This window comes from Eumetopias jubatus, unplaced genomic scaffold, assembly GCF_037043125.1.
Source record: "Eumetopias jubatus isolate StellerSeaLion01/CBP00866 unplaced genomic scaffold, mEumJub1_p1.0 scaffold_3, whole genome shotgun sequence".
NCBI classification, from domain to species: Eukaryota; Metazoa; Chordata; class Mammalia; order Carnivora; family Otariidae; genus Eumetopias; species Eumetopias jubatus.
Genome location: NW_028274809.1, coordinates 38,137,567 through 38,163,850, shown reverse-complemented (window position 1 = coordinate 38,163,850; position 26,284 = coordinate 38,137,567). Strand labels below are relative to the sequence as shown.

At 36.9% G+C, this 26,284-nt stretch overlaps 1 protein-coding gene across 1 annotated transcript; it reads left to right on the top strand.

Moving 5' to 3' along the window:
- Positions 1-524: 524 nt before the first annotated feature.
- On the top strand, positions 525-23,467 carry MOB4 (MOB family member 4, phocein). The gene is made up of 8 exons (XM_028122165.1): positions 525-646; positions 3,780-3,842; positions 14,074-14,174; positions 18,328-18,370; positions 18,563-18,649; positions 19,936-20,015; positions 21,180-21,291; positions 21,424-23,467. The coding sequence occupies exons 1-8, from the start codon at positions 587-589 to the stop codon at positions 21,553-21,555; spliced, it is 678 nt and encodes a 225-aa protein (XP_027977966.1). The 5' UTR covers positions 525-586; the 3' UTR covers positions 21,556-23,467.
- Positions 23,468-26,284: the final 2,817 nt, after the last annotated feature.

Here is a 26,284-nt window from a genome sequence, read left to right as displayed (position 1 = left end):
GACAGTCTAAGCCCTATCTTTTTTGAGATTGGGTCGGTTTCATGCGGGGGTCTGAGGAAATTTCCCAGACTGCTGGCCTGTTTTTCCACTTCGCCTGTCTAGGCGGATCTGGGGACAGAATTATGCTTCTCTGGGTATCTGCTTGCACAAGGGTTTACTGAAACGGTCACCATTATGCAAGCTCTGTCTTTTCAGCGCAACTACCTTAAGCCCAGGGAGATGCACCAACGTGTCACGCAGGCTTTCCTGACTCCCGCAGCTGCCCTAGGTGCCAGTCGGCTCTCCCAAGGCCACTCCCCGCCCCCCGCCGCAATGTCTCTCCCTTCCTCCACTTCGCCGCGTATCAGTCGTCGGCTGTTCCTTCTTTCGTGTCCCTCCCTCCGCCAGCCGGTCCTTTCTGGGACTCCTCCCGGTCCTCCCGCCCTGCTCCGCGCGGGCTACGGCTGATCCGTCAGTTACCGCCCCTCCCTGGCGCCCGGACCCAGAGCGCCGCTCCACCCCGTCCCGCCCCCACCCCCCCTCCTCCGGCGCAGGCAGCCTTCCCCTACATCCGGGTATCGACTCCAGCCGCCCAGACTCTGGCACTATGGTCATGGCGGAGGGGACGGCAGTGCTGAGGCGAAACAGGCCGGGCACCAAGGCGCAGGTACTATCTTTGCACCTTTCCTACCGGGGAACCCTCGGTGGCGACGCTGGCCGCCCCTGAGAGGAAGGTTGGGCCGGGGCGGTAAGCTGAGGGGCAGGGATACGCGTGCCCGGCCTGCTCCTCCGGAGCCGCAGCCCCCGGGTCTGGCTGGGGCGGCGGTGGCGGATCGCAAGGCCTGCGGAGCCCTGACTTGGGGGTGGGTCGGAGCCGCGGGCGGTGACCGCCAAGGCTCGGGGCTGAGAGCGTGTCAACAGCGACTGCTTGTTCTCGCCTCTCACCTGAACCACCGCTGACCATCGTCGGAGGGGCGCGGCCCGCCAGGTGGTGACCCTGGGGGTTTCGTGAGGGTCAGGGCCGCCACGGCTGGAGGGGGTGTAAACACAGCCAACCTCTTTCTGACTTCCGGTTCCTACCTGGTTTGTGACGTGCCTGCCCGGCTTCTGCCATCCAGCTTGTCTAGCCGGATTCGGGTGGTGATAATTTACTTTATCCTCCTCCTGCAGTTTGCCTTTGACCGTTTCTCGCTGCAGCTGTTCTCTGCCCCAGCAAGTTTTCATCGTCAGGTTGCCCTGGTTAGATGTCATTCCTTCTTATTATGTGAGGCATAGTCAAGGAATGAACTGCTAATACTTTTATCAACTTTTAGTAGGGCAGTATTTGGGGTGAGTTGGTGTTCATTTAGGTATTGATTCTGGGGGTTTTCAAAAGACGGGGTGCCTCACATTCTAAAGAAAAATCAAACAGGCATTTAGATTTGATGTGATTCATCTACCAGCTGAAATACATTGCTGTTGATATATTCTTTAAAATCAGAAGAGATGTATTAAAGTGTAATTTTAAAGAAAAAGTGATATAAGTGGAGGGGGGTGGAAACCCAGGAAAAAACCATGGAGCTCTGACTATGCCAGAGAATAGATTTTAATATCCTGTACAGAATTTTGGAAAGGGGTCCTTTCAAAGTATCTTTTAGATCCAGACACTTCCAACGTCCATGTTACAGGTAAGGAAACTGAAGCTCAGAGAATTGACTGCATTTGCTCAAGGTTAGGTAGTCTCTGGATTCTTAGTTCACTGGTGACCTTTTCTCTTTAACAAGTTTTTAGTAGTACTGAAGTTTAGAGTATTGAGCTTAAACATCGCATTTTAGAGTCAAATTTAGCTGTCAGTTACTTCTGGAACTGACATTTATATTATTGGAAATTTATATATTATTGTTTCTTTTTACCTTTTCCAAACTTTATTTATAAATGCTCTTTTCTCAGATAACTTCTTATTCTTTGGAAACATTGTTTCTCCTAAGTGATCAACTTTTATATTTTTATATGCAGAGGTCGACTTTTGTACTCACATTCTGAGAATCGCCATTCGTTTTTATTTACTCAATTCTTAATTTTGTAAGGTTATAAAATATTTTAAGTTAATATTGTAACATATCTGTTTCCTATGTTATAAGTCACATAAGAAATCTCCTTTGCTTTTTTCCACATTGTCATAGATCAAGGTTGTTAAATCATCACAGGAAAGGTCAGGATTAAAAAAAGAAAAGACTGCATAAGCAGCATTCTTTCCTATTCCTTGTCTGTCACACTAATTTCCTTCAGTGAAATAGGTCTATTCTAAATGATTTATTTAGAACTATCTACTTTTTTCTACTTGTCTTTTTTTAATTAGTTAGATTGGGATATAGGCACATAGTTGGTTTTCAATAAATATTCAAATAATTTCAATAAATATTTATTCCCTGAAGTAGATGAGAATGTTCATTAAGCTGATTTGTGGTTCCTTTTGTGTTTATATGACAGTTATGATGAGACAAAACATTTGATTACCAGTTAACAGTTTTATGTGTTTTCTGGCTATTCCTATATGTGTTTCTGATATTTTTAAAACAAAATATTTTACAAACTACCTTAATTTTTTTAAAAAGGAAAGTATAGTCAAAGCAAATTGATAGAAACAAGTTTTAGTATAAATTACATAGGAACAATTTAAAAACTAGTGTTCAATAATATTTAGATGGTATCTAGGGAGACACATCCTGGAACAATTTCCAGAAAGTTGTTTTTATTTCTTAACATTTTAAAACAAAGTTCATTTTCATTCATACAGGGCAACTATAAAAAAGAAAGATATGAAAAGTTTAAGACACTTACGAAGGTATACCTGTCACCTACACTCATAACTAAGACATTACTAATATAGATGAATCCCTCTTTATCACATTCTTCTGTTCTGTCTTCTCACTCCTCCCAACCAATGAAGATGATTATTCCTTTTCTTCGTACTTTTACTATGTATGCATTATATCTGTAGGTATGCTTTGGATTTCTTAAACGTTTACTCATGTGGTATCATACAGTGAATTCTTCAGTTTGCTCAAGGTGTTTGGAGACTTACCCATGTTGATTGGTACAGGATTATAGATCATTGGTTCACTACTGTTTCCCCCAGTTATACCCCAGAGACATTTATCTGTCTGCTAAGGATACATAGGTAGACCTTGCTGAAAAAGTCAGATGGGAAGATTCTTAATCACTTAGGGGAATGTCTGTGAAATGGACTATCTATAGAAGAATTCAGAACCATTGCAAGGTGATCCACAAAAGTATTGATCGCCCTTAAAAGAAGGCTGGATGACTACTTTTTGATGGAGCTCATATTTTGATTTAGAAATTTAAAACACCATTTGGAATTGGAATAATAATTTATAATGTCTGTTTACAATAGTACTTATGGAACAATAACTACCCCCACCACAAACTATTCTCTTTTGGTAAAAAACTGATTCAGTGCTTGGAGATTCTTTTTCAGCTTAACTTTTTGAGAAATGTTAAACCATAAACAAAAAAGTGATTTATCTCCTCAGGTAATACATGGAAAGTTATGGGAGCCCTATTTGAGGGATTTGTGGTTGAAAAAAATGTAACTTATAGTTCAGTTAAATAAAATCTTGGTGCTCATTTAAAAACATTGAATAAAGTTCCCTTATTCACTGATAATCCTGTTCTTTATAGTATGAGAGCTTTCTTCTCTAGTGTAACTTTGGAACTTATATTAAGAATTGAAGCTAATCATAATAATGTTGCTTTTTTGTAACTTTGTATGTGCTTTAACAATGAGTTTTTTTTAATAGGATTTCTATAATTGGCCTGATGAATCCTTTGATGAAATGGACAGTACACTAGCTGTTCAGCAGGTAATAACTGTAGTTTTTTTTGCAACTCCAGTAACCTAAGCATTTTACTTCCCTTGGCATAAATATTCTTATATCTTTTAGCACAAGTCTGAATCCATGGAAATAACAGAGTGCCTGTTTAAAGCTTTTATCAATCCTCCATTTTGTTTTAAGATGATATAGTAAACTAATGAAGCTTAAGTACATTTTAGTATCTGTTAATATCTACCAAATTAGGGTACCAAATTTTATTTTAGAGTGAATTTAATTCAAAGTTAATTGAATGCTAAATTAGAATAACATAATTAAGTAGGAAAAATAACATAGTTGGTGACTGAACACTTGAGAACATATATCTAAATTTATTAAAAGTTACCATTCTTTTTTTTTTTTTAAAGATTATTTGACAGAGACACAGCCAGAGAGGGAACACAAGCAGGGGGAGTGGGAGAGGGAGAAGCAGGCTTCCTGCTGAGCAGGGAGCCTGATGTGGGGCTCGAACTCAGGACCCTGGGATCATGACCTGAGCCGAAGATAGACACTTAACGACTGAGCCACCCAGGCGCCCCAAGTTACCATTAGTTCTTAACTTTTGTGCAGCTCTAATATATTTGAGGGCTAAGATGCCTCCCTTTAGGTTGTTGCCACTATCAAGTAGCTTACTAAGGCAGTGATTATCAAGGAGGTGGGTTTCTGTAGCATGTGTGGTTTGAAAAGCCCCTCAAGAGACTCTTACACATTCTTATTGAGAATCACATATGTACTCATTGGGTTTAAAAAAAATGTAGCAGTTCTTCCAAAATGAGTAAAATCTATAATCTGGGGAAAATAGTTTCTATAGCTAATTATTAAAAGTTGCTTTAAGGGGTTAACAAAAGGATGACTGAAATTAGAGTGTACTAGTATATTGGACTAGACATTGGTTAACTAACATATTTAAAGGAAAAATACGCAATAGAGAGAGGCTCTTTGGCTTTATCTTGATGGCTAGATAATAAACGTAGATAGCTATTTGGATTTATTGTGTTATTTGAGGATCCTGGAAAATGAAATAGGAATGTAGTTGAATTCTTTGAGCATAAAAAACAATTCATGATATTAACAAATCCTAAAAACCTTTAGAATGGACTCAGTATAATATTTAGATACTTAGCACAGGAAATGGACAAGCATTCATGAATGAATGGCTATTTGTTCATTGCCTTTTAAGAATGTATTGTTCAAACAAGTATTGGGCAATGAGATAAGCCTTGTGGAGGATACAGAAATATAAACCTAGAGCTCTATGCCTGGAAGTTGGGAAAAATTAGAGGAAAAATGTATAGGTATTTCTCCCTTTGAAAGTAGAGGTTGTGGGCGCCTGGATGGCTCAGTCCATTAAGCATCTGCCTCCAGCTCAGGTCATGATCCTAGGGTCCTGGGGTCAAGCCCTGCGTCAGACTCCCTGTTTAGCAGGGGAGTCTGCTTCTCCCTCTCCTCCTCCCTCTTCTGTTTGTGTGCTCTCTCTCTCTCACTCTCTCAAATAAATAAAAATTTTTTTTTAAAAAGTCGAGGTTGTGTACTACTTTATTGAATTTATTTGAACAATTTTTTTGTGGAATCTGTAGGGTTTTCTACATATTGAGAGCATGTCATCTGTAAACAGGTAATTTTCCTTTCTAATCAGGATTTCTTACCTAATTGCCTGGCTAGAACTTCCAATACTGCTTTGAATAGAAGTGGCAAAAGCAGGCATCTTTATCTTGTTCTTGATCTTAGAGTAAACCTTCCAGTCTTGCACATTGAGTATGAGGTGCACTGTGGGTTTTTCATATATGACCTTTATTATGTTGGGTTATTATGTTACTAGTTTCCTTCTATTTCTAGTTTGTTGACTGTTTTTATCCTAAAAAGGTGTTGAATTTTGTCAAATGCACCAGTTGAGATGAACATGTGGGGTTTCCCCCCCTTCATTTTGTTAATGTGGTGTATTGATCAGTTTTTGCATGTTGAACCATCCTTGCATTCTAGGAATAAATCTCACTTGATCATGATGTATAATCTTTTTAATTTGCTGCTGAATTAGGCTTGCTAGGATTTTTGTATCAATGTTCATAAGGGGTATTGATTTCTAGTTTTCCTCGAGTGTCTTCGTTTGGCTTTGGTATTGTGCAATGCTGGCTTCATAGAATGAGTTAGGAAGTATGCCCTCCTCTTTGATTTTTTGGAAGAGTTTGAGGAGGATTGGTGTTCTTCAAATGTTTGGTAAAATTCACCAATGAAGCCATTGGGTCCAGGGCTTTTATTTGGTTGCACAACAGCAGGGGGAGAGGCAGTCCCTTCTGAGTGGGGAGGCTGATGTGGGGCTTGCTCCCAGGAACCTGGAAATCAGGACCTGAGCAGAAGGCAGTCACTTAACCAACTGAGCCACCTAGGAACCTCTAGAATTGGTTTCTTTTTTTTTTAATGTTTGTTTATTTATTTACTTGAGAGAGACAGAGATAGCTAGAGAGAGAAAAACGAGCTGGGAGGAGAGGGAGAAGCAGGCTCCCCGCTGAGCAGGGAACCCAATGTGGGCCTCAATCCCAGGACCCTGGATCATGACCTGAGCCGAAGGCAGACGCTTAACCGACTGAGCCACCCAGGCACTCCCCTAGAATTGGTTTCTTAATTTCCTTTTTGGATTATTCATTGAAGGTGTATACAAACACACTGATTTTGTATATTGATCTTGTATCCTGCTATTGCTGATTTTAGATTTATTAAGATTTATTAGCTTTCCTGTGGATTCTTTGGGATTTCTGTATATAGGATTATGTCATCTGCAAGTAGAGATAGTCTTTTATTTATCTTTCTTATCTAATTCCTCTGGCTAGAAATTCTGCACATTGTTGAATAGCAATGGTGAAAGCTGGCATCCTTGTCTCTTTTCTAATTCTAGAGGGAAACCTTTCAGTCTTTCACCATTGAGTATGATGTTACCCATGGGTTTTTCATAAATGCCCTTCATTATAATTAGGAAGTTCTCTTTTTTTTTTTTTTTTTTAAAGATTTTATTTGACAGAGACACAGCAGGGGGAGTGGGAGAGGGAGAAGCAGGCTTCCCGCGAAGCAGGGGCCGAGGTGGGGCTTGATCCCAGGACCCTGGGATCGTGACGGGAGCTGAAGGCAGATGCTTAATGACTGAGCCACCCAGGCACCCCAGGAAGTTCTCTTTTATACTTAGTCTTGAGTGTTTTTATCATGAGAAGATGTTGGATTTTGTCAAATGCATTTTCTGCATTGAGATGATTGTGGTTTTTTCCCTTTGTATATTAATATAATGTATCCATTGATTTTAAAAAAATTTTTTTTAAATTTTTATTTCTAAGTAATCTCTACACCCAGTTTGGGGCTCAGACTCTTAACTCCGAGATTAAGAGTCACACGCTCCACTGATTGAGCTAGCCAGGTGCTCTGATTGTTGGGTTTTTTTTCTTTGAACCACTTTTCATTCCCTGCAGCTTCCTTTTGATTGATGTTTGTATGGTATATCTTTTTCCATCCTTTTACTTTTAACCTATCTAAATCATTATATTTGAAGTAAGTTTTTTGTAGTCAGTGTATAGCTGGGTCATTTTCCTCGTTCTTTGTGATAGTCTTTGTCTTTCAATGGGTGTATTTAGGCCATTTAATATTAATTTAGTTATTGGTAGATATGTTTAGATTTATATTACTGCCATCATATTACTTGTTTTCAGTTTGTTCCCTCCATTTTTTTTTTTGTTCCTTTCCCCTTTTCTGCCTTTTTACAGATTGAGCATTTTTATTATTTTAATTCTAATTTTGAGTATCTTTTTAATTTTTATTTTTAAACATACTTATTTATATGAGAGAGAGAGAGCATGGGTTAGAGGGAGAGAGAGAAGCAAACTCCCCGCTGAGCAGGGAGCCAGTTGCAGGGCTTGATCCCAGGACCCTGAGATCATGACCTGAACCAAAGGCAGACACTTAACCGACTGAGCCACCCAGGCACCCCTTGAGTCTCTTTTTATTTTTTTATTTATTATTTTTAAAAGATTTTGTTTATTCAATAGAGAGAGCATGCACGCACGAGTGGCCGGGGGGCGGGGGGGGGGGGACGGGGCAGAAGGACAGGGAGAAGCAAGCTCCCTGCTTAACAAGGAGCCTGATGCAGGGCTTGATCCCAAGACCCTGGGATCATGACCTGAGCCAAAAGCAGACGTTTGACCAACTGAGCCATCCAGGTGCCCTGAGTATCTCTTTATATAATATTTTTGATAATTGCTCTAGAGATTACTAAATACTTTTCAGTCTACTTAGAATCCGTGTTTTACCGCTTTAATTGAAATATAAAAACTACCTTCCTGTAGATCCCATTATCCCTTTATGCTTTTGTTGCCTGTATTACATCTACCTACATTGAAAACCTCATCAGACAATGTTATATTTTTTGCTTTCATCTGCCAAACATATTTTAAAGAACTCAGGAGGAGATGGCCTATTATATTTATACCCAGATATTTATAATTTATGTTGCTCCTGATATTCTGAGTTTTCTTCTGGTGTTATTTATTCTTTTCCTTTTGTCTAGAAGTACTTCCTTTAGCAATTCTTGTAGAGTGATCTGCTGGCTAGGAGTTATCTTTAGTTTTCTTTCATCTGATAATGTCTTTATCTTCATTCCTGAAGGGTATTTTTGTTAGATATAGAATTCTGGGTTGATGTTTTTTTTTTAAGATTTTATTTATTTTGAGAGAAAGAGAGTGAGTGAGCATGGCGGGGGGTGGGGAGGGGGAGGCACAGAGGGAGAGAGACAAGCAGACTCCTCCCTGAGTAGGGAGCCTGACAACACAGGACTCAGTCCCAGGACCCTGGGATCATGATTTGAGCCAAAGGCAGACTCTCAACCGTTTGAGCCACCCAGGTGCTCCATTCCCCATTCTTTTCTTTAAGTACTCTTAACATGTGCCATTCCCTCCTGTCTATGGTTTGTTTGTTTTTTTAAAGATTTTATTTATTTATTTGAGAGAGAGAGAGAGTGAGAGAGAGCACGAGAGGGAAGAGGGTCAGAGGGAGAAGCAGACTCCCTGCTGAGCAGGGAGCCTGATGCGGGACTCGATTCCGGGACTCCGGGATCATGACCTGAGCTGAAGGCAGTTGCTTAACCAACTGAGCCACCCAGGCGCCCTGTCTGTGGTTTCTGATGAGAAAGCTGCAGTTTTTAAAATATTTTGTAGGTCCTGTGTCTTTTTTTCAATGGCTTATCTTTAGTTTTTGGCACTTTGATTATGTGTCTAGGCATGGATTTCTTTGGCTTTTCCTGTTTGTTGTTCACTCTGCTTTTCTCTATTGTGGTAAATATATGTAGTATAAAATTTACCACTTTGCCATTTTAAGTGTACTTTTTTTTAAGTTTTTAATTTAATTTTTTAAGTAAACTCTACCCCCAACATGTTCTACCGACTGTGCCAGCTAGGGTCCCTTAAGTGTACAGTTCTGTGTGGCATTAAGTACATTCATATTGTGCCATCATTACCACCTTTACCTGCAGATTTTTTTTTTTTTTTTTTTTTTGGTGGTCAGCAAAGCAAAGTTTATTGAGTGATAGTAAGAAGCTCCCGAAGAGGGAGGGGACCTGAGAAGTTGCCCTTTCATCTTTTTTAAAAGAACTTTTCAACTTTAACAGATGAAACTCTGTGCCCATTAAACAATAACAACTTCCCATTACTCCCTTCCCCCAGCACACTCATCTTCTTGAATTGATATTTTCATGTGTTCTTTGTATACCAAGTAATTTTGGATTGTATTCTGGACATTTTGAATTTATGTTTGGAGTCTGGTTTTATTTAATCCCATGGAGAATGTTGATATTTTTGTTTTAGCAGGCTTTTGACCTGATTAGATACAGGCTGCAGGTTCCAGCCAGATTGAGGTTCCAGTGTTGGTTCAGTTTTCAAAGCCTTTGCACTACTCCTTGAATCTGTTCTGTGTGTACCAACCCATGCTCAGCCTGGGTGAAGGTATATCCATTAGTTCAGTTCTCCATCTGTCATATGCTAATTATGATCAGATCAATGCGTGTGGGCATGCACAGATTAGGATAGAGCCCAGGAGTTTCTAAACACCTTTATGGGGTCACTTTTCTGAGCTTCACTCTTTCTAATATCTCTTGGATACATTCTGGTTTCCTGGGGCCCTTCTGTTTGGTCCTCCAGCCAGAAATCACTTACTAGAATTGTGTGGGCAGTTGTGGGAAGGTAAAGAGAGAAAAAGAAATAAGGTTTGATCCCACCACCAGATGGAGAAGCGTTCTCTTCCTGAGAATTTTGTCTCTTGCATTTTTCTGTTGGCAGCTGCTTTTGCTGCCACTGTGGAATTTTCTCAGGTGTAGACTGTGAAAGGGGAGAAAAAGCAGAGGGAAAAAACCCAGGAGCTTTTCTTCCACTTTTGTTGAGTTTTAGGAGTGCCATTTTCCACCCCTTGAAACGGAACTATGTAGTTTCTCCCGGATCTGTCAGCACCAACAGTGCTAATTTTTGGGTTTTATCCTGAATTGAGTTGAGGCCGGGGGATACCAGAGGACAAAAGAAGCACAGCAAACTCACTGCCAGTCCAGTGATACCTTGAATTCTGGTGTTCTTTCCATGTCCTCTTTCTGATATTTGCTTTACAGAGACCTCAAATTACTGCACTTTGAGTTCTGTCCAGATTTTATGGTTTTGTTCAGTGGGAGAGAAATTTTATTTATTTGACAGAGAGCACAAGTAGGGGAAGCAACAGGCAGAGGGAGAGGCAGGCTCCCAGGGAGCCCGATGCGGGGCTCGATCCCAGGACTTGGGGATCATGACCTGAGCCAAAGGCAGATGCTTAATGACTGAGCCACCCAGGCACCCCAGGAGAGAAAAGTTGATGTGTGTTTACTCCATCTTACCCAGAAGTGGAAGCAATAAAATGCTTTTGCATGGTATTTTACTCTTTCCAAATGATTTTTAAAAACTGCTTTAAGAAAAGTCTTACATAAAATACAGTCTAAAAACTGCTTTAGGAAAAGTCTTACACTACTTACAGTACTAGATCATTGTAATTGTTAATTATAGCTCACAGGAAATCACTAGAAAGATATATTTCTGCCTTTTTCATAACAGAAAGAAGAATAATTTCATGCTGTTTTTGACTTAGTCTAAAATCTGATATAGTAATTCCTGTACTGAGGAGACTTGAAAGGCTTGGGAAGTGAGTATATATACTGAGAGCATCTGAAACGCTAGTGACAGTATCGGGTGGAAGTGGTAATGCCTTTGGAAGCTAACAAAAAGTTTCTTTTCAAGAAATGGTAATAAGTTAGGATTTTAAAGTCCTTGGAAGCATAAAGAACGCTATTGTTATGAGATTGTTTTCTGGATTTTTTTTTTTTTTGTAGATTTCCTTAAAGATTACAAAGCCAGTTTTTTGAGTAATAGTTGTACAGTTTACTCAGTTTCAAAAAGTCTTAGCATTAAAATTCAGAAGCAAAGTTTTTTTTTTTTTTTAAGATTTTTTAAATTTATTTGAGAGAGAGCGAGAGAGGGAACACAAGCAGGGGGAGAGGGAGAGGGAGAAGCAGGCTTCCCGCAGAGCAGGGAGCCCGATGTGGGACTCAATCCCAGGACCCTGGGATCATGACCTGAGCTGAAGGCAGACGCTTAACGACTGAGCTACCCAGGCGCCCCCGGAAGCAAAAGTTTTAAGTAGTAATGGCAAATGCTCTTCTGTTTAACTGAATTACTAAACAACATAATAAAGGTAGTGTTGAAGAGGTACTTAATATTCCAGCTTTTCATGATAGAGCTAATTCTTTTTTTCTTATTTTATGTTTGTCTATCTTGTGATACACATGAAAAAATTAATCCTAGTTTAGATTTATATTATGATGTGTGATAATAGAGAAACGTTGCAGTTTATAAATCTTTAGTTTTCAGATAGTTTTTGAGGGTGATAAAAATAATTTTCCAGAATAAACAGAAATTAGTGATATTACTAACTCAGAAACAATGTAAAGAGTTCCCTAAGATAAAAGTTAAATTCAGTGAGCACTAAGACATTTACTTTTTTTTTTAGCTCATTTTAAAGATAGCTGTCTTGGGGCGCCTGGGTGGCTCAGTTGGTTAAGCGACTGCCTTCGGCTCAGGTCATGATCCCAGTCCCACATTGGGCTCCTTGCTCAGCAGGGAGTCTGCTTCTCCCTCTGACCTTCTTCCCTCTCGTGCTCTCTCTCTCTCATTCTCTCTCTCTCAAATAAATAAATAAAATCTTAAAAAAAAAATAAAGATAGCTGTCTCTATTTGCATGAAAGTATGGAGGACAGTTCAGAAAACAATGACATTTTTGCTTTCTTTCAAAGTTAAGGATTTCTTGTTCTCTTAAATATTTTACATAAATCATCATTAATAAAAGAATTCTAGATTCCCTAAAGATTGACAACTTGTAATTCTACTTATAAAAAATTTAATAATTATAAGTAAATTCAGCTATTAAATATGTGGTTAAAAATTAATATTGATTATATATGAGCAAACCATGTTGCAGAGAACATATTTTTGTGTGCTAACTACCAAACTGTTTTTGGGACCACTAAAGAATATTAAAGTATCAGGGTCTACACTCCATTTTTGGTAAATTTTTTCTCCCTAATCCTTCACAGCTTTAGCATTTCAGGTAATTACATATCTTTATCCTTGACTTCAAGTAATATAGTTTAGGAAAAGACAATAAAAATTTGTTAAAAATTTCCTGTGTGCCAAATGCTAATACTAAAATTTAAAACAAAACTAAGTCTCTTTATTTGAGGGAGACCCTCAAAAATAACTAATTGCTGTATATTAAATATAAATAAATGCTTGTAAGAGTTCTATAGGAGGTATAATGGGAGCAGGAAAGATAAGAGTGCATAGACAGATTGCTAATTTAGATTATATAGTGACAAATGGAGGAAATCAGTGGCAGTTCTGTGAGTACTAGAATAATCAGGAAAGATTTGAATGTGCTGGGGGAGAAGGAATTTGGAAAGAATTGTATGGAGTTTGAGGGCCAGTGGAAAAAGTAAAGAATTTGCTATTTTCTGCTTGAGGGAATCAGTTTCATGCAGAACTTTGAAACTTAGGATAGGGTCAGAAAAGCAGGGAGAATGGTTTAAATAGTCATTAAAATCTTTTGAGCAGGCTTTTCACATGAGAGTAATAGTCAAGAAACATTGTCTGAAAATAAGCATAATAGGTGTAAAAAGGCCCTGTAGTTATTAAGTTTCTGTAATCAGGCATTTTAATCTAATTTAGCCTATTCACATTTCAGAGTATTTAAATCATAGATTGAATGAAACATTAAAAAGATCTGAAATTTAAAGTTTTATTTTATTTTAGTTAAATTAAAAGTGGGGGCACCTGGGTGGCTCAGCCTTTAAGCGTCTGCCTTTGGCTTAGGTCATGATCCTAGGGTCCTGGAATCCTGCCCTGCATCGGGTTCCTTGCTCAGCAGGAGGCCTGCTTCTCCCTTTCCCACTCCTCCTGCTTGTGTTCCCTGCTCTCTTTGTCTCTCTCTGTCAAATAAATGAATAAAATCTTTAAAAAAAGAAAAAGTGAATGTCCATGGCTTTTTTTCTTTTAACGTAGTTTTTCTGCTAGTCACTTTTTTAAAACAACTTTATTGGATACCACATACCATAGAAATCACCCATTTAAAATATACGTACATGGTTTTTAGTATATTCACAGGGTTGTACACCATTACCACACTCTGATTTTAGAACATCTTCATTCCCCACCCGAAAGAAGTCTCATTCACATTAGCACTTATCTCCATTCTCCTTTGTCTCCTCTTCTTTCCCTAGTCCTAAACAACTAGTATTTTTTGTCTCCATAGATTTGCTTGTTCTAGATAATTGATATTAGTGAAATTCTATATTATGTACCACAGTTATATTGTCTACACTTTATGTTTTTATGAAAATTATAGTTTACAGTTTTGATCCCACATCCAGTCCTGGTGAGTACCGTATCTGCATTTACATGGTAGATCATATCCCAGAGAAGTTGAATTGGAGAAAGCATAGGTAAGGGTTACCTCCTTTCCTCTGAATTAGTGATTATGGTTCTGTACTTGGTTTCCTATTTTATGTATAACCCAAAAATGTTAGAACGTAAGAGCAGCCACGTATTCAGAAATTAAATATATTTAACATAAGATTTATCATGAAGTATAATATTTTAATTAACTTTGAGAACTTTTTTGTTTATAGTATATTCAACAAAACATAAGAGCAGATTGTTCCAATATTGACAAAATTCTTGAACCACCTGAAGGCCAAGATGAAGGTGTATGGAAATATGAACATTTAAGGTAAATCTTCATGATATATCAAAATAGTAATAGTACTTCCACTTGTAAAAATAACCTTTAATGATGATTATGAATTGCAAATAAAATCATTATGTAATCACAGACTAAAAAGCCAAATTTCAAAGCTTTTGTGTTTTCAGTGTGATAAAAGTTTTCAAATTTGTTATTGTTTTCTTCATTTATGGATATGGGCATTATTATCTATTTACACAGTTTTTTGTTCTTTTGTTCTTTCTCTCTGTCTCCCTCTCCCCCCTTCCCTCTTTCTCTTTCTCTCTCTTTTTTTTCTTGTAATCTCTACACCCATCATGGGACTTGAACCCACAACCCCAAGATCAAGAGTTGCATGCTCTGAGCCATGCCAGGTGCCTCTACACAGTTTTTCTTAACCACAAGTTATCCCTTAACCACAAATGCATTATTTCTATTTATTCACGCATATTAACTTTATTTCTCTATAAGGATCACAAGAAGGTCCTAGTCTAGGCTTGGTATCTGATGAGTTGCTTATTAACTACTGTGAACTTCTAGTCTTCCATGTGATAAATAAAGATTAATTTTAATTCTGGGGGTACCTGGGTGGCTGTAGGTTAAGTGTTCGACTCTTGATTTCAGTTCAAGTAATGATCTCAGGGTCATGAAGTCGAGCCCCCTGTCAGGCTCCTCACTCAGCGAGTAGTCTGCTGGAGATTCTCTTTCTCTCTCCCTCCCCTAGGATTGCAAGCGTATGTGTACACATGTGCTCATTTTCTCTCTCTCTCTCAAATAAATAAATCTTTAAAGATTAATTGTAATTCTGCAGTAAGGAGTTTAGGCACTTTTCATGATGCCCTTTGAATGAGAATTGATGACTAGTGAATGATTAGTTAACTAGAGTTATCTTTAAAAGCAGCTAAATCCTGAAGTTACTAAGTTGTTCAGAAGTTACAAACTTCCCACTATAAATGGGAGCTGAGATCAGTTTGGTAGGTTAAATATGAAGAATGTAGCATGAGATACATGTTCATCAGGGTTTGTTACTTTTTGAATTGATTTTTAAGTAATAAGTGGAGTAGAAATAGGACTTGCCCTAAATAGATCACATTTCCTGCTAGACATTGCTAAGACATGTCTTGTCATGACAGTTCAGCAATATCAGGTTTCTAAGACTTTTTTGTATTCTGCCAGTTTCTTGGACATTATCACTTGACTAATTGATATAGGTTTTGTTTTTTTTTTTAAGAGTTTATTTTAAGGTAATCTCTACACCCAACATGGGGCTCAAACCCACAACCCCAAGATTAACAGTTGCATGCTCCACCGACTGAGCCAGCCAGTCACCCCTGATCTAGTTTTTTAAAACCACATCTTAATACATGATAATTGAAAGTATGAATATGTAGATATTTTCCCATTCCTATAAATCAAGATAACACTTCAGTGCATATTCTTTGCCTTACTTTAATCAGCTTTGAAAATAACTACCTACTTACCTCTTGGGATTAATGATGAAAATAAATGAGGATGTTTTTTCCACTACAAGTATAATTCCAAACAAGTGAGGGCTAATTTTAGACTTCACAGATTTAGATTGATTGATCATAGGGCTCCATAACCAACATGGGGTTTGAAACCTTGAGGTTGAGTCACATGCTTTACTGACTGAGCCAGACAGGTACCCCCAAGGACTGATTTTAGTATACAAGATCTTAATTTCAGATCTAAGAACTTCTCCCTATTTAACTTAGACTATAAAATATGCAATATACAAAACTTAGAAAATCTTTATCCTGTTCTGATACTGTTATTTTTACTTTTTCCCTTGAATATTATCCAATTTATTTTGGTTTTGTATTTATGTATTATACATCACATATATTCTTTTATGTTTTTATCATAGTGTATACATCTTTATAGTTCACCAAGAAGAGTTTCAAAAGTAGCTTTTTGGTTTTTTTCATGTACTTGATGTAATTGATTTGAGGCTTAATACTTGCTCTCATTGGTTAATACTATAATGTTAATGGGACTTCATTCAGATCTCTCACTAGCCCATACAGAATCTTTGTAACTAGGAAAAGATGTGTTCCCCCCCACCCCGCCGCCCCCTGAGGGGATACAATCCTATGTCAGGATCCATGGTTTAGAGATTACAGTGTAGGCTGGATTTCAGCTCTGGTTTGTCTCTTCAGCTGCACAGCTGTATGTGTTAGCCCTGTAATGAATTAACTTGAAGCTGTTATATTTGTACTGTGTGCCACAGTTTGTACCCATAACACTGCCAAATCAGTAGCTTAATTTTGCTCTTGGTCCATAAGTGAGCTAAACTAGATGAGAAACTTATTTTTCACCACCTGTCTTTATTACCACTTAGTGGAAAACAACTCAAAAACCTGTATGTAAGGGGCGCCTGGGTGGCTCCGTCGTTAAGTGTCTGCCTTCGGCTCAGGTCATGATCCCAGGGTCCTGGGATCGAGCCCCTCATTGGGCTCTCTGCTCAGCGGGAAGCCTGCTTCTCCCTCTTCCACTCCCCCTGCTTGTGTTCCCTCTCTCCCTGTGTCTCTCTCTGTCACATAAATAAATAAAATCTTAAAACAAAAAAATCTGTATGTAACATGCAGGCTACAAATATGGGGCAGTAGAGGGTGATGTGATGATTCAGAAATAGTGTTATTTTTGTGATCTAAGAACAGCATTATTGTTAGGGATCTGAAAGGAAATACATTCACAGACAAGTGAAAATTTGACTCCTTATTTGCTTTCTTCTGTTATCATATACTTTAAGTAGTTTTTCTTTCATATGTGGGCAGGGTTTTTATTTGTTTTGTTTCTGCCCTATGGGACTCTCTCATTTTCTACCTTTGTAGGTTTTCGCTTTGCATTTTTAGGGAATCAGATTGTTCTCATCTGTTGGGGAAACATAATACTGATTAATTTGGTAAGATTTTTAGAGGGAATGCATTTGGTATTTTGACAGCAATAGAATAAGTTAGCTTCATGACATAGACGATTAATTGTCTTTTCATATAAAATAACAAGTTTGTTTAAAAATGATAATCTTGATGTTATGAAATTTCCTCCATTCTTCATTTATTCAAAAATGTTTTTTGAGCACTTACTATGTTCCGAGCAATTGTTCTAGGCTTTATAATTCTCAGTTTGGCAGTTGTAGAAGAAAAGTATATCATGAAAAAAATGCTTACAATCTACTAAGTGACCAAAAAGCAAGTTACAAAATTGTGTATGATGTGATCCCAGTATATTTTAATCTTTGCGTAGAAAATCAGATTTACTTGTAAATAATAACTTTTGGAAAGAGGTGGTAGAATTATGGAGGATTTTCTTATTATACATTATATATTCATGTTTGACTTTTTATAAGGAGCATGGTGTTTGTAATCAGAACAAAACTTATAAAATATATAGGAATATAAACGTGTAGTCTTTTTTTTTTTTGAAGATTTTATTTATTTGAGAGAGAGTGAGCACGAGCATGGGGGAGTGGCAGAGGGAGAGGGAGAAGCAGGCTCTCTGCTGAGCAGGGAGCCTGACATGGGACACATCCCAGGACGCCGGGATCGTGACCGAAGCGAAGGCAGACTCTTAACCAACTGAGCCACCCAGGTGCCTTTAGTCCTTTTTCTATATATATGTTTGTGTATAAATATATATACACATAATTTTTTACATAACTGGAATCTTATTGTGAATATAGACATATCCTTTGTTTATGTATATGCCAACAATTTACGACTCTGCAATTGCTGATTTTCAAAAAAAACGTTATGTATATTCTCTGTGAACATCTTTGTACATATACATGGAATTTTGATTATTTTATTAGAATAGATTCTTAGGAGAATGACTTAGAAAAAAATATACACATCCTAAGGGTCTTAGTATATATTTCCAAATTACTTCTCAGAAAAATTGTTTGAATTTCCAGTGTATAAGTCTGATCAACTCAGTGTACTCTGATCTTGAACATTATTAGGGTTGTTAGTTTTGGGTTTTACTTACGAATCTGTATGTCTTTTTAAGAAATGTGCCATGTAAATTCAGATGGTGTTGATAATGGTGACGAGAGAGGAAGGATGGTACTAATGGCAATTAGTATTCTAAAAATAATGTGGAGAATGGATAAGACTTTTCATTTATGTATTTGCATTTTTAGGCAATTCTGTCTTGAACTAAATGGACTTGCTGTCAAACTTCAGGTAATATTTTCTTTAAGTTAAAGCTATATTTGGAAGTTCTGATTTTTTTCTTGTTTTGTAACTTAAGGTGTTTACAAAGATTTACCCAACATTTCTAATTATTCTAGGATTTTACATGGAAGTGTAGTAACCCAAATGATAAACTTTTTTTTATTGTTTTACGTATTAAGAAATGTAACTCTTTTGTAACAGAGTGAATGCCATCCAGATACATGTACTCAGATGACAGCAACTGAGCAATGGATTTTTCTTTGTGCAGCTCATAAAACTCCAAAAGAGGTGAGAAATTATGAAATAGAATGACTAATAAAACCATCATAACCTAAATCTCTCCAAGAGAGTGGTAGATAAATTTTTAGTGTTCCCTGTTTATTTTGCCATTTGGTTTAGAGTTCTTATTGCAAATTTATTGCCACAGTGCTATTTTAGGATTTCTTATGATTATATCATTTTTGTAACTGGGCAATATCATGGGTTAGAACTCACTTTATGATTCGCTGGCTATCACAGAATAACATTATCTGTCGTATCATGCTGATATGTATAATGGATGACATATACTTGTTTAGTTTTTTGGTTCAGTCATAATTTCTTTTAGTCATAATTTCTTTTGATAGGAGTAACTTGGTGATTACTAGTTGATGCTTAATCTGTTAATGAAATGTTGCTTTGGGGGAGAGGGAGGAGCAGGAGAGGGAGAATCTTTTTTTTTTTTTTAAGATTTTATTTTATTTATTTGACAGAGACACAGGAAGAGAGGGAACACCAGCAGGGGGAGTGTGTGAGGGAGAAGCAGGCTTCCTGCCGACCAGGGGGCCCGATGCTGGGCTCAATCCCAGGACCCTGGGATCATGACCTGAGTCAAAGGCAGACACTTAACAGACTGAGCCACCCAGGCGCCCCAGAGAGGGAGAATCTTAAGCAGACACCATGCCCAGCTCCAAGCCCAACCTGGGGCTCTATCTCATGACTCTGAGATCATGACCTGAGCCGAAATCAGAGGAGTCCGAGGCTTAACTGACTGGGCCACCCAGGTATCCCCATATTACTCTATTTTTAGGAAATACCCAGAATAGGCAAATCCATGGAAGAGAGAAAGTAGATTAATTGTTGCTTCAAGTTAGGGGGAGGAGAGAATGAGAAGTGACTGCTAATTGATACTGGGTTTCTTTTTGGGTGATGAAAATGTTTAGGAATGTAGTTGGTGATGGTTACATAAATTTGTGAATATACTGAAAACTTGAGAGTTGTAGAAATTTTATGGTATGTGAATTACATCTTAATTTTTAAATACCCCAAAGAAGCTTATTAATAATTTTTCTGTCAATTATATATTGACATAATTTTGGCTATATAGAGTGAAATAAAATATATCATTAAAATTAATTTCACCCGTTTTTTATTTCTTTAACTTTGTTGTTGTAACATTGAATTTTACAGTCATTCTGATATCATAAGAGACTTTTTTCTTCAAACATGCTCAGGTTTTTGGAATAAGGCAAGTATATAATAAACAGACCTCATGTAAGAGGTATGATGCATTTTTTATATCCTTTCTTTTATAGTGTCCTGCAATAGACTATACTAGACATACGCTTGATGGTGCTGCATGTCTTCTGAATAGCAATAAATATTTTCCCAGCAGGTAAATAAAATTTTTAAACATGGTGTTAAACTTTTTGGATTTAATTTAAAAGATTGGTATTTTACTAAAACACACTAGGTTGCTGTTAATGCATTGTATTCTTTAAACCTTTTTTTTTTTTTAGGCTGTTGTATATTTAGCTAGTTCAGAATTACTCAGATTTTGAAATTAAGGTTGTGGTTAAACTAAAAGCAGCAGGACTTGGCTCCCAAAGCTCACAGGTCAGTTTAGTCAAGGGTGTAGTCCCTGCTGCTGTGTGTCATTCTCCAGGGCTCTCCCCCTCATGTTTTAGAGTTGGGATATTTACACACTTACTTACTTGAATCTCTGTGATAGAGCTAGCGTCCTCTTACACAGCATGCCTAAAAAGCAGAATTTCCTAAGTTGGACTGCTTGTTTTTGAAGGATTCCTTATCCTTGTCTATAGGTTTTTAAGATCTGGAAAGAAACTTCTCTATATTGTGATATATTATTGGAGAGGTTTGTTGACTGGCCTTTTATTCTATTAAGATAACTGTTACCAGGTGGATAGATTTGGAGATTCTTCCCCCAAATATAGAGCTCGTGTTAAATGTGCTAAAAAAAATACTGTTTTTTGCTTCAGTATCCTATGTACATTTTTAAAAATTTTTTATTTTTTAAGTAATCTCTACACTTGACATGGGGCTTGAACTCACAACCCCGAGATCAAGAGTCGCCAGCTCCACTGACTGAGCCAGGCGCCCTTACATTTTTTTTATTTTTATTTTTTTTAATACCAAAATTTGTAGGCTTTTTATTTAAAAAAAAATCAGGTTGTATAGAATAAAAAATTCCTTTTAGTGGTTTTAATCGTCTGTAGTGGACAAAGTGTTAATGTTGTCAGTGCTATGTTTTAGTAAATTTTGATTTGTCAGAGATTTAATTGCATTGAACTTTAACAACATTTCAAAACTTGTAATGCTGAATTTCTTAGGCACTCTGGTTAGGTAGAAAGAGCACTGGCCCAGGAGTAAAGAATAGGGGTCCTAGCCCTACTCTTGCCACCTACTAGCACTGTGACCTTGCACTGGTCACTTTTTTCCCCTAGGTGTAAGTTTCCACGCTTGTGAATTGAGAAGACTAGACTATATTGTTTGTAAGATTTGCTCAGCTCTATGAATCTGATTTCTTTCCTATTTCTAGGGTTAGCATAAAGGAATCATCTGTAGCAAAACTAGGATCAGTATGCCGTAGGATTTACAGAATATTTTCACATGCTTATTTTCATCATCGGCAGATATTTGATGAATATGAAGTAAGTATATTTCACTAATTCTCCTGATGCATTCTTATCAGAATGACAATAATATATGTTGATGTTATGTCTGGTTTTTTGGTTTTGAATAATAATAAGTTAAAATAACTTTTTTTTTCTTTCTCTCTACAGAATGAAACATTTTTGTGTCACCGGTTTACCAAATTTGTGATGAAATATAATTTGATGTCCAAGGATAACCTGATTGTACCAATTTTAGAAGAGGAAGTTCAGAATTCAGTTTCTGGGGAAAGTGAAGCATGAAGGGAATCATACAGAAAAAAATGTACTGATCACATAATTAACAATAATTATGTACTGTATATATATCAGTTTAGACACATCAATCATGTATCCATATTATAGCTTCTTTGTTTAGTATAGGTTTTTGTATGCTGAGTGTTGCCTTTTAAAATGGGAAATACTTTTTAAGTTATTCATGAGCTGTATATTCACCAGTGTGGCACTCATGGTTTTTAAATAAGATTAGTATTATCTGTTTATAATGCCTGTTAATAAAAGAATTTACAGTTTGGTAAAATTGCTGCTAAACAATCATTGGATCACAATCCTCATCAAATAAACCCATCTATAAAAAGATGAGTGAGCTTGAGGTTTCGCACAAGCTGTTTACTAAAGAAATAGTAATATTTTCCTTTGGTTTTACCCCTAGGTTAGATATTCTAGAAAATTCTGTAGTACACAGTTCAGTCTTAACTGCTAACTTTTCAAAAATGAGATGAAAATGTTTTAAAATTCTGTTTATAGTTTTTGATACACATGATTATGTGTATAGTCCAAATATAAATTCAAATGAAGTATTAGTAATACTTATATAATCTTACTGTGCTACATAAAGTATATTCTAGACCAGCATACTTGGAAAGGATTACCTTTCTGCAACAGTGGACTGTTAAATACAAGATGATGATAGTGGTAAGGCATGTAAATGACATTCCCACTGGAAACCTGCCCTGTCCTTCCGTTTTCATTTCCCTTAATTCCCTATCCAAACTACATTAGCTGAGAAGCTTTTCACCAGACTTGAGTTAGTGTGGCTTATACCTATTTATATTTGTATTAATTGCTTACAGATTATACCTCATATTAGCAATTACATTACACTACAGGAAAAATGTATTAGCATAGGCTCTTGCTTTGTTTTGCAAAATTGTTCTAATTACTTGGAGAGCAGCCTTTAAAATAGTTTGGTTCTTCCTGTTAGTAGTATTAACCCTTTCATGTAAGCATCTAAATAACATTTAAATAGAGTTGAAAAATATTGTAGTATTTATTTTACATCCCTTCCCCACAAAGTTTGTTTGAATTATATGCACTTGTGTGTGGTGTTTTTTTTTTTTTTTTGCAATAATTCACAGCTTCCAAGGGTGTTGATGGTTATACATTTTTTGGACTTTGTTATGATTCACTGTCTTAAAGATTCAGCTGCAGATTTTACAACCTTTTAGTCTCCTGAATGCAATTTTCAACAAAGCACTGGAGGTCTTATTGCTAAACTGGTTGTAATGAGGCAGTAAGGGTAAAAAAAATTATACATGTAGTGAAGAAAATATTTAAATGCATCTCTTGAACAGACTTAACAAATGGGAACTTTTTTTCATTTAAAAGGGTTATTTTGAAATGAAGATGAAAACATTCATCTTGATTTTTTTTCAAATTTGAGGAAATAATTTATACCATATTATACAACAAGGATGTATAGCAGAAATGTGGGAATAGTAGCAAATTGAGTGTGTGTGTATATATATTTATGCCTTTACAAGCCTGCCCAGTGTATTTGGCCTTGAACAGTGCTATCCCAGCAGCCAGTCATTACTTTACTGTAACCCACAACTATCTTTTTAAGTTTTATGTTCATAGTGAAAGGAATGTTAACTTTGAAATTATGCATTTATATTAACCAATGGGAATAGTAATTTTTACACAAACTTGCTAAATATTGGGAGACTAAATTACTAAGTTAATAAATGATATATAGCAATGTAGCTGATCTCTATAGATGGTGTCTTACAATGGATTTCTGTTGCTTATTTTCTTAGTGAACATTTGAACTAAGGCAGTGGCTGGGATTGGTGATCTGGCTAAGTATTTTGAAACACATTCTGAATAATATGACTTGGTGTTAACGGGGAAATAAAATGTTTTTTCTTACTCATTCCATTTTCCCTGTACTGTGTTTGGAACTGGTCATAAAACAGAGAAACAAAAACTCAAAAACAAAACATCAGTTTGTAGGCTTGCTTTTGTATTCATACTGACATTCATATTCATTGTACTATGAAATTGACTCACTGTACTAGGTAAGACTTAAATGAAAGTTACTGTTCTTCCTTAATACTGTGTACCGAAATTTTGAAAATACACATGTATGTACCTAAGTGATTTTTTAAAAAATTAGCCTAGCAAAGAATTTATACAATAAATCTTCTAAGAAGAGAGGTATAGAAAACTCAGTTTTGTGCAATAAGGAAGTTAGGCTGCACTTTTGATTATCCAACATAGATCCAAAAGTTAAAACTTTCTTTCCATAAATTATTATTTTTTAAAGATTTTATTTATTTTTGACAGAGTGTGTACAAGCAGGGGAAGCAGCAGGGAGAGGGAGAAGCAGGCTCCCCGCCCAGCAGGGAGCCCAGTGCAGGACTCTATCCCAGGACCCCAGGATCATGACCTGAACCGAAGGCAGGCACTTAACCATCTGAGCCGCCCCTTTTCCATAAATTATTTTGATCCTATAGTCAACTTATTGTTTCCTCTATCATATCAGGCAAAGTAACTTTTAATAATTTATGTTTCTGTAAGTATCATTCTTTTGTATGTCTACAGTTCTCTTTCACTGTAAATTTGCATTTCTCATTTTCTCAGTTAAATTCTTAATGAGTTAATGCTTTTTAATATCAGTATCAAATTAGAAATCCATGACTACATTGTTAGCAAGGACCATGTTACAGTTTTAAACGTATTTACTAACTGATGTGAAATTCATTGTAATAGAACTAAATTGCTTTTTCCCTGGGTCCTTTGCCCTACTGTCTATGTGATGACAACTTTTTGCCTGAAGGTTTCCAATAATTTTATTTGCACAGTCAAAATCTACATTTATATACCTTTTTTTTTACTTAGCAAGAGCACGAACAGGGAGGAGAGGCAGAGAGGGAGAAGCCAAGTCCCCGCTGATCAGGGAAGCCCAATGTGGGCTTCCAGGACCCTGGGATCATGACCTGAGCGGAAGGCAGACGCTTAACTGACTGAGCCACCCAGGCACTGCTTTGTATACCTTTTTGAATACTTGTTGATTTTGGCTAAAAGGTTTCTTGGTGTTTTTCCATGCTATGCAAATGTTTTTTAGTAAAAGTAGATGATTTTCATTCTTGAATGCAGCTAATTGTTAACTAAGCAGCCACTACAGATGTTTTGTACAACAAAACAGCGTATATGAGATGGTCTAAAGATCCAAATGTGGTTTCTGAAAAATGCGTTATTAAGTGTAGTGTACACAATAAAACCAGATAACTACCAAGTGAATCCACTAGAGGGTTAGATGACTCATCCAAAAAATTTAACTAGGAGTCTCACTCTTAACATTTGGGGAATACCTGGATATTTTATGTAGGCTGGGAATCTAATTACATTTCTTCATTTGTTTGATTTTTCTGTTATTTACATTTTATAGTACTCAAAACTGTATCAAATGTGAGAATCTAATGTAATTAAGCATAGAATACTAAATTTTGATAATCTAAATTCCCAAAAGATAAATACAATTGATATTCTGAACTTACATCCATGAAGGTAGTATTTCAAGTGTCTGTTACTGATCCTAGGATTAAGTACAGCATCAACATTCAAAATTAGTAAGCTATTCACTTATTAAAATGAAGTTAGCATTTTATCCTCTATTTTCTTCTATAAACCTTGGTAAAAGCAATTTATCATTCTGTAAACAGTGGGGGTGTCTGGGCTGGCTCAGTCGGTAGAGCATGCAACTCTTAATCTTGGGGTTGTAAGTTCCAGCCCCACTGGGTGTAGAGACTATTTAAAAAATTAAAAAAATTCCATTAATAGTGTATTTACCACTCTATTTTGGGTGGATCTCATGAGGGCCATCTATATCTTGTACAACAACTAGAAATTCACTTAAAAATTAGTTTGTTATATGGGGCGCCTGGGTGGCTCAGTCGTTAAGCGTCTGCCTTCAGCTCAGGTCATGGTCCCAGGGTCCTGGGATCGAGCCCCGCATCGGGCTCCCTGCGCAGCAGGAAGCCTGCTTCCCCCTCTCCCACTCCCCCTGCTTGTGTTCCTACTCTCGCTTTCTCTCTGTCAAATAAATAAAATCTTTAAAAAAAAATTTGTTACGGATTTGTAGGATTTTCACTGCCTTTTGTGACACTGTCAAAGGAATATTCTTATACAGTATGCTTTATGTGAAAATTTTCTACATCTCTGTATTTGCTGATTTTAATATTTTGGATTTTCCTTAGTGTTAGTGCCTAGAAGGAAATGTTATTTTTTAAAAATGCTTTATACATTGTTTTTAAAGTAAGAGGTTAAATCAAGTAGGAACAATAGGATCGTGTCCTCATATTTTTCCTCTTTCTCCCTCAGATAGACTGAGGGGAGTCAAAGGAACAACAAAACTCCTAGATGAGGAAATGGTGGGTATGGTCACTATTACAAATGATACACCCATTTCATCCAGTTTGGGTAATTTAATAGAATCCTTTTGATTTTTGTGGGACATTCCTACTTAACTGCTCCCAAAAATATCTTTGGTATTTTTAAAGATTTTTAAAGATTTTATTTACTAGAGAGTGAATATTTTTAAAGATTTTATTTACTAGAGAGTGTGAATGTATGTGCAAAGGGGGGAGGGAGGAAGCAGAGGGAGAAGGAGGGAGGGGAGAGAGTCCTAAGCCGAGTCTTCCTAAGCCCAGCCTGGGGCTCAAATCTCTTGAGCCTGAACCAAGACCGA

Coding starts and splice junctions, on each gene's coding strand:
- MOB4 (XM_028122165.1), top strand. CDS start 587: ATGGTCATGGCGGAGGGGACGGCAGTGCTGAGGCGAAACAGGCCGGGC. Junction 3,843..14,073: donor GTACACTAGCTGTTCAGCAG/GTAATAACTGTA, acceptor TTTTGTTTATAG/TATATTCAACAAAACATAAG. Junction 21,292..21,423: donor AGATATTTGATGAATATGAA/GTAAGTATATTT, acceptor TTCTCTCTACAG/AATGAAACATTTTTGTGTCA.